Here is a 16160-nt window from a genome sequence, read left to right as displayed (position 1 = left end):
TTTGTTACATATATATTTAAAAATAAAAAAACTTGTTAAAATATTGGTCTTTTTTTATAAATGTGTTAATGGTATAAATCTACTTACAATTTGAATAGCATCTTCAGCAGCCTTTAGAGCCTCTTTTGCAGCTTTTTCTGCCTCCTCCACAGCTTTGACAATATTACTATACACTCTAGCTGCCTTCAAAGGAATTTCTGCATCAGCCTTTGTTTTCTCAAATGTCCTAAAGTTATATGTAACCTTTACAAAAAGTATATACACAACCAAAGTGTGATGGTCACAATTTCACAAATACCCGTTTAAATTATTGATGCTGTCAGGATCTTTAAAAAAGACAATACAGTTATCTCCTAAGTCTTAGATACCTTTGAATATGTGCTAACAGTTCTGCAATTTAGAAATACCATTCAAAGAATAGCTCGTTTAGTTTATAACATTCATGAACACTAAGAATTATATCTTGATGAGTAAGTTTTCAGCATATTTCATTGCTTGTAAGTAAAATGAAGACACAACTTTCTAAGAACTCCATGTTATATTGTCATGTAAAAAAACTAGACTTTATTTCCGAGAATTCTACATGATTCAATTACATTTCCGCATTATTAATTGAACTTAGCCTTGTCTCATTTGTTTTTGTGCTATTAAGAATGCATTGTGGCGTCACAATTTTCATTGAAAAAGCATGTATAATACAAATTAACATAATGTACGAAAATATATGATCCGACCATGTATAAAACTCCAGCTTACTTTTCTAAGTATTCAGCTTGGTCCAATAACATTTCAGCATGTTTTATTGCCAGAGCAGTGTAGTTTTCAATCTTAGGTAATTGGTCCCTATAATATTCTATCCTTTGTCTTAATCTAGGAAGTGCAATATCTAATCTACTAGCTTCTCTTTCTAAGTTCTGAAAAAAACACAAAAGTTGATTGTACTCTATGACAATGAATATGTGCCCTTCAAAAGATGAGATATACCATATTTAACATGAATTAAAATATACTTGAGGTTCAAGTAAAATAAAATAACAGAGTTCCTACGTCCCCCGTGTTGCACACTATTTATCAATCCAAGGTACAAGGGCAATGCAATTTTTTTTTCTAATAATTTGTAAATATTAGAGAAATAAAGGCTACAGAGCAAATGCAATGCCATTTCTGTAATAATACATTTTTCCAAGGGGCATAACTCATTAAAATATTTGATCAGTACATACTTTTGAAAAGTGTTAGACATTGCTGATATAAACCTATGATATAAGTTTCACAAAATTCACTAAAGTATTTTACACATGAGAGCACTTACAATGCTATTTTCCATATACCGGTAATCAATTTTCTAAGGGACATAACTCTTTTAAAAATAATTGATCTTCACAGATTTTCCAACAATTCCAAAACATTGCTGATAAAAATCTATGATATAAGTTCCATTAAAATCTTGCAAGAACTGTACATGTGAGAGCACTAACAAGACCAGGTAGATGAATGCACTGAATGACAAAAGCCTGGTGGTATTTTCATGTCCCCTACAACATGTTGAGCATTGACAAAAAAATCATGCAAACTGAAACATTTTTTTTATCCAGTCAACACTATTTACTGAACAAATATCTAATAAATATATCACTAAGACTTACTTTAATGTTGTTTCTGGTCTGATTGAGAGCTGCCCATGACATTATATTCAGAGTATGGCCTTTACCTAAAGCTACAGTAGTTCTATCTCCATAGATTTCTATATCATATATAGTGTCCTGAAATTACATTTTAATGGATTTGTACTAAATTAAAAAGACATTTAATGTACAAAGTTTCTGTTTTCATTTTCATACAAAATGTACTTTTTCAGAGTATATTTACCGAAAAAAAAGCATAATCTTATACATTTAAATATTTACTATCTTTCTATAATTGTCAATAGCAACATAGTTCTTGTTCCATTTCAAATACTAATTGAAACTATTGAGATTCAGCTCTTTCTAAAGGAGTAGGTCCAGTAAGACCCCATTTTGGCCCCAAAATATAGCAGTTTTACAAAATTGTTAAAATGTAAATGTTTAGTTATTTATTTGAAAGTTGAATGCTTCTGCTACATAAATATGGGCTGTTTTTGACAATACAATGCACATATATCGAGTACTAGCATCCTTAAGTCATGCTAAATTACTGAAATCTTCACAATTTTAGCATTTTAGTTAAATTTCATACAGTTTCAGTCTTAAATGAAAGTGGCCACATATGTGTTCATTCTTAATATGGAAATATAAGTTGTATTTGATGATAATACATAACATATATAAAGGTTGATGATGAACACGGATGCGGCCACTTTCATTTTTTGACAAAAACCATCTGAAAAGTGACATTTTTTGGCGTATTTGGTAGATTTTTCATATTTAAGCTTAAATCGGAGCGTTTTTAATGACTGAATCAGTTGAAATATTTCACATAAACTAATTAAATCAACTGAAATAGGCACTTAAGTGTTTAAAAAGTGTCCAAAAACTTTCGTCAGATGAACCTGACATTTGAGGCCAAATTCGGCCCTACCCGGACCTACTCCTTTCACATATAATATATATTTTTCCCAAATCCATTTCATAAAATATTTTTGCCAGGATACATCAAAACTTTGTAAGACTTTTTGATAGTCTGTGACATCCTATAAATAGATTGACAGCAAAGTATCAATTGTAGAATGACAAACTACCTGTAACTGTTTTAAGTCATAAGCAAGATTGTAGTTAATGGTGTCAGCTTCTTGGGATTTGTCTTTAGACTTTTGAGACTGTTCCTGCAGGTCTAGCAGACGACTAATGATGTTATCAAGTTTCTTTTTCACTTCTTCTGTTCCATTTATCAGTTTATATTTCATTTTCAGTATCTCTTCTGATAACTTTTCTGCTAACCTTCAAAAAGAATTCAGACATTTTGTTAATTAGTAAAATTTGAAACAAGAATGTGTCCACAGTACACGGATGCCCCACTCGCACTATCATTTTCTATGTTTAGTGGACCGTGAAATTGGAATAAATTTTCTAATTTGGCATTAAAATTAGAATGATCTTATCAAAGGGAACATGTATACTAAGTTTCAAGTTGATTGGACTTCAACTTCATCAAAAACTACCTTGACCAAAAACTTTAACCTGAAGTGGGACAGACAGACGAACGAACAGACGGACGAACGGACGCATAGACCAGAAAACATAATGCCCCTCTACTATCGTAGGTGGGGCATAAAAAAATGTTAGAAATGTGCTTACAATATGCAATATTTTTTTTCCTGATAAAGTATGAAAGCTGTCACACATATATACAGCAGAAGAATGAATTAATATCACTTTAAAAGCCTAACTATTCTTAATAGCTTTTATAGCTTGCTTTAAAGTTTAGGATTGCTCATTACTCATTGACCCATAAAACTCCTTTCATCTAGATCATTTGGTCTCTGGTCGATAGTTGTCTTAATTTAACTCATATCTCATCTTTCTTTAAATAAAAATACTTCCATGTTGAATGATGAAACAATGACTTAGTCAGTATTGCTACCTGCTGATATTACTACGTCCAACATATAGATAGAAAATAAACTTACATGCTTTCATTGAATGCTTCAGATATTTTCTTTGTAAAGTTTCTCTGTTCAATCTCCCTCATAATTTCCTTGGCTTCCTCTAGAGCAGCAGTGATGTTCAGTCCACTCTCATTGTGGTACAAGTTCTTTACAATATCTTCTAACTTTCCTAATTCATCTAAGAAAGAAATAAATTCAATGTTCATTGAAACCTGTCTATGCCAAATCCTGATCTAACTATCAGGATAAATAAGAAATATTCTTTAGTAATTTTTGAACATTTCTTTAACTCAAGCAAATCTGAAGTATAAATTCAGGATAGATTAAACCAATTTTGCTATATAATTTCATGAATTGCAGAATAACATCTGAGTGCAAGTTTTTCAAAATTACTAATCTGAACTTTTTAGGAACAATTTTATTTTCAATTATCAATTGCTCATACTTCATATATTATACAATATATAGTGCTTTTACCTATTTGTAATGACTGCATGTGTTATTCTCATGCTGGTGTTTTTTGTAACAATTTTTGAGATGAAGTGATGTCATCTGATTTCATTTGAAAGAAATCCATAGACCTTTACTAATTTTATAGAGTTCTACCATAAACATTATAAAATATCGCATGTATGAAACAGCATACCTTTCAAATCTTGTAACATCTTCTCTATACTGTCAGCCAATGCTGTACCATTCTTCTTTAGGATATTGGCATCTGTTTCTATATTCTCTGCTTTGGTAAGGGCTCTCATTGACTGCAATATAAATCCATTTTTATCCAATAAATAGACATTATTGCAACAGTAAAAAGTATGATTAGTAATGGATGGATGGATGCTACGTTGAATTATGAACATTTTTGAAAGACTGTAATTTTGTTATTACAAGTAAATGTGCAAGCAAACTATAAACAAGAACTGTACTAAGTATTAAATAAGGAAACATTTTTCCAATTAATAAATTATTCCAACTCTACTCCATATAAAGAATTTTATTATCATAGAACATTCCTGCAGAAAGTATAAAAATGTTTTTAAAACAAGTCTTACCAAAAACTAGTGTGTGAGACTATTTTAAAATAACTACTTAACATTACCTCTACATCTTTTGTATCCATGTGTTACTTATTAAAATTGTCATATTTGTTTTAAATTTTAGTGAAAATATATCTTTTCAATAAAAGTTCATATCACTACACGTCACAACCACCAATATCAGACTTACTTTTGGCATGAGCTTGTCAGCCATATCTTGAACTTCTTTTGTCCGATTCTCTAAATCTAATATTTCAGCAAACTCCATTCTATCAAGCAATTCCCTGAGTTCTTTGGTTTCATTGTGAATTTTTAGTAATCTATTCCATGGAGCAGGAATTATTCCCGTAATATTGACTGTGGATATATTTTTCTCTAATCTGTCTAATTCTGCCATTAAATCTCTGGTACATCCCTCATCACATGCTGAAAGGAATAGGTTAAACCTGAACACAAAACACTGTTTCATGCATAGTAGTGATATAAATTTAACCATTGATTTTCCAGTTTGAATGGTTTTAGACTAGTAATTTTTGGGGCCATTTATAGCTTGCTGTTCTGTGTGAGCAAAAGCTCCATGTTGAAGACTGCACTTTGGCCTATAACGGTTTACTTTTCCATATTGTGACTTGGATAGAAAGTTGTCTCATTTGCACAAATACCACATCTTCTTATATCTATTATCATACATATTTGTTTAATATTTCATACATTATGTTTATACACATCAGAACAATCAAATCATCCAAATATACTGTGACAAGATACAGAAATACTGTACAACATTAGTATGACAAATGTTTTTTTCCAAATTTGTGGTAATGTTTATTAAAACAAGAAAGATGGAAGTTTGATACATTAGATTATTAAGTGTGCCATAATTTGATCTCATTCTAGCAAAAATCAAACTTTGTGTTTGTAGATATGACTTTACTGAACACTCTTGCTGTTAACACTATATCTATCTATAATGCACTTTGCCCAGTAGTTAGAGAGAAAAACATTTTGTAAAAACTTACCAAAATTTACACTTTATGAAAATTGTTTAAATTGACTGTAAAGGGCAATAACTCCTTAAGGGATCAATTGACCATTTTGCTCATGTTGACTTATTTGTAGATCTTACTTTGCTGAACATTATTGCTGTTTTAAGTTTATCTCTATCTATAATAATATTCAAGATAATATAATAACCAAAAACAGCAAAATATCCTTAAAATTACCAATTCAGGGGCAGCAACCCAACAACCAGTTGTCCTATTCAGGGCAGATAGATGTTGACTTGACAAACAATTTTACCCCATGTCTGATTTGCTCTAAATGCTTTGGTTTCAGAGTTATAAGCCAAAATCTACATTTTACCCCTATGCTCTATTTTTAGCCATGGCAGCCATCTTGGTTGGCTGGCAGGGTCATGGGACACATTTTTTGAACTAAATACCCCAATGATGATTGTGCCCAAGTTTGGTTAAATTTAGCCTAGCAGTTTTAGAAGAGAAGATTTTTGAAACTAGAGGCTCTAAAGAGCCTGTGTCGCTCACCTTGGTCTATGTGCATATTAAACAAAGGACACAAATGGATTCATGACAAAATTGTATTTTGGTGATGGTGATGTGTTTGAAGTTCTTACTTTACTGAACCATTTTGCTTCTTACAATTATATCTATAATGAACTTTGCCCATTAGTAACAGAGAACTATATTTGGTAAAAATTTACATAAATTTACCAAATTAATGAAAATTGTTAAAAATTGACTATAAAGGGCAATAACTCCTTAAGGGGTCAATTGACCATTTAGGTCATGTTGACTTATTTGTAGATCTTACTTTGCTGAACATTATTGCTGTTTACAGTTTATCGCTATCTATAATAGTATTCAAGATAACCAAAAACGGCAAAATTTCTTTAAAAATTACCAATTGGAGGGCAGCAACCCAACAACCAGTTGTCCAATTCATCTGAAAAATTCAGGGCAGATAGATATTGACTTGATTAACAATTTAACTTCTTGTCAGATTTGCTCTAGATGCTTTGGTTTCATAGTTATAAGCCAGAAACTGCATTTTACCCCTATGTTCTATTTTTAGCCGTGGCGGCCATCTTGGTTGGTTGACCAGGTCACGCCACACATTTTTTAAACTAGATACCCCAAAGATGATTGTGGCCAAGTTTGAATTAATTTGGCCCAGTAGTTTCAGAGGAGAAGCTTTTTGTAAAAGATTACTTTAATTTACGAAAAATGGTTAAAAATTGACTATAAAGGGCAATAACTCCTAAACGGGTCAACTGACCATTTTGGTCATGTTGACTTATTTGTAGATCTTACTTTGCTAAACATTATGGCTGTTTACAGTTTATCTCAATCTATAATAATATTCAAGATAATAACCAAAAACAGCAAAATTTCCTCAAAATTACCAATTCAGGGGCAGCAACCCAACAACCGATTGACCGATTCATCTGAAAATGTCAGGGCAGATAGATCTTGACCTGATAAACATTTTTACCCCATGTCAGATTTGCTCTAAATGCTTTGGTTTTTGAGTTATAAGCCAAAAACTGCATTTTACCCCTATGTTCTATTTTTAGCCGTGGCGGCCATCTTGGTTGGTTGACCGGGTCACGCCACACATTTTTTAAACTAGATACCCCAATGATGATTGTGGCCAAGTTTGGTTTGATTTGGTCCAGTAGTTTCAGAGGAGAAGATTTTTGTAAAAGTTAACGACGACGGACGACAACGGACGACGACGGACGACGGACGACGGACGACGACGACGGACGCCGGACGCAAAGTGATGGGAATAGCTCACTTGGCCCTTCGGGCCAGGTGAGCTAAAAATTAACAGACGACACCCGACGATGACGAATGACGGACACCAAGTGATGAGAAAAGCTCACCTGGCTCTGTGGGCCAGGTGAGCTAAAAATTAGCTAAAAACATGATTACATACAAATAATGCAATATAAATATAAATGAAGACTTACAAATGCATACACCATTTTCTACTGCATATCTTGGTTGGCACTGATTGCATTTGTCACCAGAGATTCCCGGCAGACAAACACATATTCCCCTACTGTCGCAGCGAGAGGATACAGATCCCTCCAGATTACAGCTACAGGGCTTACAACTTCCGTCTAAACTCCTGGGGTTACCATAATATCCATCTGCACAACTAAAAGTATTTGAAAATATGAAGTATTTCATACAATTATATAGTTCAAAGAAAAACCATTTTAACAGAGCATAATGCTGGTTTCTCCAGAAATATATATATCAGATACTTCCATTTTTTTTTATCCCTAGCATAAGGCTGGCCTTTTTAGAATATGTTTAGGTATTTGTTGAAATTATTTGTTAAAATCAAACATGTTAAAAAGACAACTTCCCTTTTGTATTTAGTCCTATGACACATCTGACTTTCTTTTAACTGTTGATAAAATAAAAGAAAGAAAAACTGTTTCACAGATTTGTGTTATTAAAGCTGACAGTTCTTACTTACCTTTCACATCTTCTTCCAACATACCCATCAGAACAGTTTGTACACACTAGCTGTCCACCGGTCACTTCACAGGAGGGGCTGAAACTACACAAAATCAAGGACCAATGAGTATAGGAAAACCTTTATTACACATTCTACCAACATCTTTTTAATGATTTCAGTTTTTTATATGAAAAGTTGTCGTTCACTATATTAGCTTTGTAGATGTTATTTCCAGTATGTAAAATTTATTTTTGATTCCTCTTAATGAATAAAAATAAACAGAAAAACTTTGTCTTAGATTAATGTAATTGTATATGTATGCCATTCAGAAAAAGTTTGCTTCTACCATTTGTTTTTGTCACCTATATTATATCCCCAAAAAATCACTTGTGAACTCAAGCCCAAATTTGATTAACTAACTAAAATTTCCGACTTAATAAAACTAACATATCAGGAGGGAATTGTAACTATTTCTAAATGTAGATCTATTTTTCTTTTGTATCAGAGTGGTATAAGATTTCACCTTCCTATTAACTACTTTGAACATCTTACTTGTTATTTATATGAGGACAAGCACATGGTTGACAGTCAGATGATGTTCCTCTCGTGGCATCACCATAGTAACCAGGGGCACAAAATTCACAGAACCTACCAACAGTATCATGCTCACAATTCTGAAAAAAAATCATACGTAACACATTGTTTCTACTAAAATTTTGTTTTTGTTTTTTTACATTATTAAGCATATCTATATTTATATGATCTGATTGTGTAAAAATTTCAAATCTAGAGTGTAACATCAATCAAGCTCTATACTAAAAGGCTTACATATATATATGCATACATTAACAGCTATATTTTCATATTAGTGTTTAAAAATTTCTTATAACCAAAAGAATTTGACCCAGGTTTTATATTACCACAAATCTCTCATGTCAAGGCTTTTTATGCTGACTATACATTATGAGTTTTTCTCATTGTTGAAGGCTGTACAGTTGCCTTGATAATTGCTTACATCCATTTCATTTGAACTTTTATGGTTAGTTGTATCACTGGTAATCATACCACATACCACATCTCCTTATTTTTATATCATAAGAGAGATGTCCTTTGAGTTGACATTCTAAATGCATAGTTGCTCATAGGTAATACTTCAGCAGGACAAAATAAGGGTGACTTGCTATTAAGACAGATTTTAGCTAAATAGAGGTAACTTGCCTATACAGATTTTAGCTAAAAAGAGGTAACCTGCCTAGACAGATTTTAGCGTAATAGAGTGACCTTTCTAGCAGGTCTGTCTTTATTACCATAGATATCAAAACTTATAATGATGTGACACTGTGGCATACCTGACATAGTCCTGTTTCTTTATCACATGTTGAGGCGTGGCCATGACAGTCACATGGTTCCACTCCACCAATCACAACAAGAGGATCCGAAATCTCTCCAGTGATATTGAATCTTATCCTATAGTACCCTTCAGATGGATCCTGACAAGACAAACCAGAGTATTTTGTTGGACACTGACAGGATTCTATACCTTGAGCTGCTTTCCCTGACGAGGTTCCATTGGCTGGTACTGCTATATCTAGTCTCACAGATGAAAGACTGTCAATAAATAAAACAAAAAGGTTAAAATTACACTTAAAGATACATCTGGAATTTCATCTCTCTTTTTTAACAATTCTGGTGCTGTCATCTTTATTGATATTGTTTTACATTTGTCATTATATGGTCTTTTATATCTGATTATGTAGTATGAATTTTTGCTCATTGTTGAAGACTGAACGGTGCCCTATAGTTGTTTATTTCTGTCATTTGATCTCTTGTGAAGACTTGTCCCTTTGGCAATCATAGCACAACTTCTTATTTTTATAGTTATCATACTATAAGCATGATTTGTACTTTGTGCGTAATGTTGCAAAGATGATCATAAATTCATGCAATTGCTTTGCAAGAAAAATACTTACGATAATGACTGAATATATCTATCATGTTTTGCAAGAAGTAAAATGTCTGTCACATTTTGTAATACAACCATAATTAATTTCCTTGAAGCTGTACCTTCAAAACCCAATACCTTCCAATAACTCTGAAAAAAGAAGAAGATTTTTAAAACCTTTTTTTTGGCATATAAACAGTAATTACATTTTGGTAAATTATATAATTTCATGCAACTTGCTGTCAACTTAAATCTATAGTAAATTTTACAACAATATTTAACACAATATACATTGTTTTTAAAAAAATTGCAGATATATTGAGGACTTTTATTTTTTTTCTATATATTTATTGATAAAAAAAAATTCTGTACAAATTAAGAACATCAAATAGGAAGTCTATCAATAGCACATTACCTCATGTAGTTTAACTCTATGTGTTTGTCCAGTAGTACCAGTGTGTACTAACTGAAATCCATTACCAACTATAACAATTTTTGGACTTGTAGATCCAGTCGGTTGTATACTGGAAACAGTGTAACTCAAATAGCCATTATAGGATAATGTCTGGAAAATAGGTTTATATTAATGTCAAATAAAATATTAAAGTTAAGTTTTTTAGCTTATAAGTTATTCATATTTAGTAAAGTAAAATGTCATAATACTGTATATAAACAAATGAACTTCAAACGAAATAAAAAAGCAAAATAGCAACCATTTCTTTGTTTGCAATATAAGTGATCAAAGGTCAAACATTCAAAATATTCAAATAAAAGCATACAGTTAGTTGCTTAGTAAGTCTTTGTTAACAGTAAGTTCACTTTTTCATGAGAGGTCACTATATATTTCTCTTCTTCTTAAAATTTTGGAAATAACTAAAATTAGAAAATGATAAACAATGTTAAATTGATTAGAACTTGAGTATTCAGAAACTCAATCTGCAAAACATTCAGGTGTTATTAGATTAATATTAACATCTTACCATATCCCCAAGTGGTTCCTTCGCCAAACTCCAGTACAAAGGCTCATTAGACATTATAGCAGGAATAAAATCACCAGTTGGGATGACATTGTAGAATTTATACTTCCTGGGTATAACAATTGATCTGGTATCCACAAATACAGATCTGTCTGGAAACGTTATCTGCAATAATATTGTCACTCATCAAATACATATTAAGAACGGCGTTTTGCATTTGCACCGATCTGCATTTCATTTGCGCCGATTTTTTCTTTCATTTGCGCCGATTTTTTTTTCATTTGCACCGATTTTTTTACAGGTAAATAACAGGTAAATTACAGGTGAAATGATATAAGAAGATGTGGTATGAGTGCCAATGAGACAACTCTCCATCCCAGTAATGTTATTTTCATTTATCATTAAAGACCTCTTCCGTTAGCCAGTTGTACATATGCTATGAATTGTCAATCATAACATGCATATACAATGTAACTGTTGTCTACTGCTTAAAATCAAGAAGTAAAAACCTAAGAATAAAAGCACTTTGTTTAAACTAAAATGACGAATTAAAAATATATGTACAGCATTCAAATCCATAAAAACGGAATACATTCAAATCATAAATCTGTTCTTGCCGAGTATGTATAGGCAACACATCTAATATATTGCTTTCTTATGATTTCGTCTCTTCTATGTTTGGCGTAATTGTCGATAACGAAAGTTATCTTTTCTTTGTCTGGCATACGTACTGGTGGGGGCATTTCTAGAGTTCGCATTTTCTCACAAGGAAGCTATTAAACCAAGAGTTCCAAATGGTGAAGTTGAAATCATCCCTTCGTTAATTTTATTGTCGCCATCACGAATTGGTTGACAGTTATGGAATGTTTTATTGTACGTTGTCTAAGAATAAATGACATTTGTCATCAGAAGGAGCGTCAAACACTATCAAACATGAAGCAGTCATCGATTTCATTTAGGGAAATGAATGGTAACCCGAAACATTGGGATAGCCATTTACCAATTGCAATGTCACTTGATTTGTCTTTATACTCTGTGCTCAGCCAATGTAAAAGTATGAACTTACCTGTAACTTACCTGTTAATCTAATTAAGAAAAAATGTAAAATCGGCGCAAATGAAACAAGAGGCTGTCACAACGACAGCAAACCGGATTTATTAACATTTATTTGTGTCCTGGCAATATCACAAGAACCATTACTGATGAATGGTGAAAGTGAAAATCGTCAATATCAAATTTGACCTCCATTTTGTCATCAGTATCAACATATTAAAATTTGAAAAGCTTAGATTGAATGGTTCATGAGTAAATGCAACAACCTGAATGGAAACGCCATTTTACGATCTTTCAAGAACCATAACTCCTGAACGGTAAAAGTCAAAATCGTCATTATTGAACTTGACCTCTATTTTGTCATCAGTAACAACATATTAAAATTTCAAAAGCTTTGGTTGAATGGTTCATGAGAAAATGCACGGACACGAAGGGAAAAAACATTTTTCAATCTTTCAAGAACCATAACTCCTGAACGGTAAAAGTCAAAATCGTCATTATTGAACTTGACCTCCATTTTGTCATCAGTAACAGCATATTAAAATTTCGGAAGCTTTGGTAGAACAGTTCATGCATAAATGCACGGACACGACTGGAAACTCCATTTTTCAATCTTTCAAGAACCATAACTCCTGAAATTCATCATTATTGAACTTGACCTCCATTCTTTCATTAGTAACAACATATTAAAATTTGGGAAGCTTTGGTAGAACAGTTCATGCGTAAATGCACGGACAACTCCATTTTTCAATCTTTCAAGAACCATAACTCCTGAACGGTAAAAGTCAAAATCGCCATTATTGAACTTGACCTTCGTATAGTTGTCAGGAATAACATATTAAAATTTTAAAAGCTTTGGTTGAACGGTTCATGAGTTAATGCACGGACAACATTTGATTGCCGACCGCCCGCCCGCCCGCCGTACATCCCCAAATCAATAACCGACATTTTTGTCACAAAAATCCAGTTAAAAATGAAATCGGAGCAAATTAAAGAATGAAAATTTTCAAAATCGGCGCAAATGTCATACGCCCATTAAGAAATATCAAAACTTGAATTTATTTATGACATTTATGGTTTTTCAAGCATGATGCAGTGTAAAATTTTACATACATAACACATGGTATATCTAAAACATCAGGTAAAATGAAAGGCAGTGATAAATAAAATACCTAATTAATAAATTATTTATGTAGCCAAATATTTTTTATGTGCAAAAAGGCAAAGTCAAATATCTTTACATTCCATTATATTAGTACTTATATGAATCTGAAAATTGTTACTTTATGTTTGTGCTTATAAGGATTAAATCAGATTTATGGTGAGTTTAATTTTACTTGTAAAAATATTCAAAAAAATCTCATGGAATAGCTCACCTGTGACCATATATAATTAGCCTGTCTACACTGTGAAGATCTTCCAAAACAAAAACAGTCTGTACATCCATAGGGGTTCTCTGCATCAAAACTAAAGGTAAGAGATTGACACCGGGAACAATCCATTCCTTCTACATTTTTCTGTTAAATAAATTTGATATTGACCATGGATTATACATCTTTCAAACATGTATGTATTTTTCATTCTTCAAGATGAATATTACTCACGCTAGTCAAGACAATGTGAACACAAAAATAAGGAATATTGAAGATTAACAAATACTTATCAGGTGTTAATTTACATTGATTGCTTACAACACAAGAAGCACAATTATTATTTCACATTCTTTTTACATCTTCACTGCCATGGGATTAAAAGTACAGCTTATCAAGTGTTCTTATAGTCAACATTTAGCACTGTCATGGCCCGTTATTGCATGTACACTAACTTCCAGAATAAACTTTAACTTTGAACATTTACACAAAAACAGAAAAGTTATATAATTCTCACTTTACACTGACACAGCATCACATTTACACTGATCCTCAGTGTTACACGATAGTTAATATATCACACTTACTTTACACTAACACTGTCCTGTCCTGTCATCCCATTTACACTGACCCTCAGTGTTACTCAATGAGTTATTATATCATACTTACTTGACACTGTCCTGTCCTGTCCTCACATTTACACTGACCCTTAGTGTAACACAATGAAGTATTATATCACACTTACTTTTAAGTGACACTGACACTGTCCTGTCCTCACATTTATACTGACCCTGGTTGTTACACAATGAGTTGATATTTCACACTTACTTTACACTGACACTATCCTGTCCTGTCATCACATTCACACTGACCTTTAGTGTTACTCAATGAGTTATTATATCATACTTACTTTACACTGACACTGTCCTGTCCTGTCATCACATTTACACTGACCCTCGTTGTTACAACTAGACAAGTCTGTTCCTTCAGCACTACATAAACATAACAAACATTGTGGATATCGGTAGAAACCATATAAACAACTGTCACACTTGTCCCCTGTGAAATCTGACTTGCAGCGACATTTACCAGTGTACAAATCACACTGCTGACTCACTGATGACCCACTCATACAGCCACATGGCTTAAATGAAAAAAAAACATTTTGATGTATAAAAATTATTCAAAAAACAAATACATTTATTACTTTATTACTTTTCAATACATTTGGCCAAAGCTTATTTTTAATATTTCATTCATTGGCAATCCTAGATATTATGGGTTCATTTATTGTCACTGATAAAAAATTTCTGTAAAGTGGAACAATTAAATTCCTAGCTGACCTATATCCAGGAACATTGATATCCAACAGAAAATAATGAATCTACAGTAAAAAAAATGCACTGTGTTTCACATTGGTACTATAAACCTATGAAAATGAAAGCCAGAGTCACTACAGACATGCTATTGATAACAGCATATTATACTCGCACAGATATGTCTATATATACCAAGTTAAAAGAATCATTTTCTAAGTTATTAATAAAACAGTAGGTATGGGATCCTCACCTTACACCCCTCAACAGGATTATAATCCCAGTTGTTGGAAGCACATCTTTCACATTGCACACCTGTTGTGTATGGTGGACACACACATTCCCCAGTCAATGGGTCACATATATAACCTGGTTTGGTGCATGGTTGACATCCTAAAAGTTAAGAATAGTTTTAGTGAACAACTAGGTAACTAACTAAAACAAGACAGGTATTTAAAAATCAATTGTCTGTAATTCTTATTCCATTTTGAGTACAGATACATACAACAAAGTTCTAGAGAGACAAACTCAATGTATAATGTGCTTAATGTTTAACAAGAATTTGTCCATAGTTCACAGATGCCCCACTACTCTTATCATTTTCTATGTTCAGAGGATCATTAAATTGGTGTAAAAAGTACTAAAAACTTCAATTTGGCATTTAAATTAGAAAGATCATATCATAAGGAACACGTGTAGTTACAAGTTGATTAAACTTTAATTTCAACAAAAACTACCATGAACAAAAACTTTAACCTCTAGCATGACAAACGGCGAACAAACGGACATACAGGTGGACTTGACAAATGAACAGACATACAGACAGAAAAACATAAGCCCATCTACTATAATTGTAGGTGAGGCATAAAAACTAAGTAACCCATAAGATAAGTGAACTAATATTTACTTCTGCATCCATACTGTGAGTAACCCTTAAGATAAGTGAACTAATATTTACTTCTGCATCCATACTGTGAGTATCCAAAGTATCCAGGTAGACATTTGTCACATTTCTGTCCTCCAATACCTGGTCTACATGGACATTTACCTGTCCTTCTATCACACTGTCTATACCTAGAACCAACAGGGCTACAGTCACATGGCGTACAGCCACCACCTAATGGTAAACCCCAATGGTTGTCCTAAAATTATAAATATTATCAGGAGTTTAAACTATATGTAATTTGAATATATACTACCATGAATATAACAGTATAAGATATCCAAAATTAAGATATTCAAATGTCATATTTATATTTCCTCTCACAGGAACTTCATCATTGTTCCCCTTTATCTGTAATATCTTCAAATTTTATGTTGATAAATTAAAGTTTCTGATCAGAATAAGTACAAAAAAATGAAAAAAAAATGAAAAATGAAAATGAAAAAA

At 32.4% G+C, this 16160-nt stretch overlaps 1 protein-coding gene across 4 annotated transcripts in view; it reads right to left on the bottom strand.

Annotated features, from left to right (window-relative positions):
• LOC143049657 (laminin subunit alpha-2-like) overlaps positions 1 to 16160 on the bottom strand; it is a 117068-nt gene that overhangs the window by 29624 nt on the left and 71284 nt on the right. For all 4 annotated transcript variants that reach the window (XM_076223306.1, XM_076223296.1, XM_076223314.1 and 1 more), the window contains 18 exons: positions 15729 to 15912; positions 15024 to 15163; positions 14365 to 14598; positions 13461 to 13601; positions 11035 to 11196; positions 10470 to 10619; positions 10083 to 10204; positions 9462 to 9720; positions 8665 to 8786; positions 8131 to 8214; positions 7613 to 7803; positions 4814 to 5049; positions 4233 to 4344; positions 3608 to 3764; positions 2720 to 2918; positions 1647 to 1763; positions 757 to 914; positions 88 to 226 (listed from right to left, as the gene is read on the bottom strand). In XM_076223306.1, coding sequence (XP_076079421.1) covers positions 88 to 226; positions 757 to 914; positions 1647 to 1763; positions 2720 to 2918; positions 3608 to 3764; positions 4233 to 4344; positions 4814 to 5049; positions 7613 to 7803; positions 8131 to 8214; positions 8665 to 8786; positions 9462 to 9720; positions 10083 to 10204; positions 10470 to 10619; positions 11035 to 11196; positions 13461 to 13601; positions 14365 to 14598; positions 15024 to 15163; positions 15729 to 15912 — 2907 coding nt within the window. The remainder of the gene's footprint in view (positions 1 to 87; positions 227 to 756; positions 915 to 1646; positions 1764 to 2719; positions 2919 to 3607; positions 3765 to 4232; positions 4345 to 4813; positions 5050 to 7612; positions 7804 to 8130; positions 8215 to 8664; positions 8787 to 9461; positions 9721 to 10082; positions 10205 to 10469; positions 10620 to 11034; positions 11197 to 13460; positions 13602 to 14364; positions 14599 to 15023; positions 15164 to 15728; positions 15913 to 16160) is intronic.

The sequence above is a fragment of the Mytilus galloprovincialis genome, chromosome 1 (genome assembly GCF_965363235.1).
Source record: "Mytilus galloprovincialis chromosome 1, xbMytGall1.hap1.1, whole genome shotgun sequence".
Lineage (NCBI taxonomy): Eukaryota > Metazoa > Mollusca > Bivalvia > Mytilida > Mytilidae > Mytilus > Mytilus galloprovincialis.
Note: the sequence above shows the minus strand (reverse complement) of the source record. Positions and strands in the feature narration are given on the sequence as shown.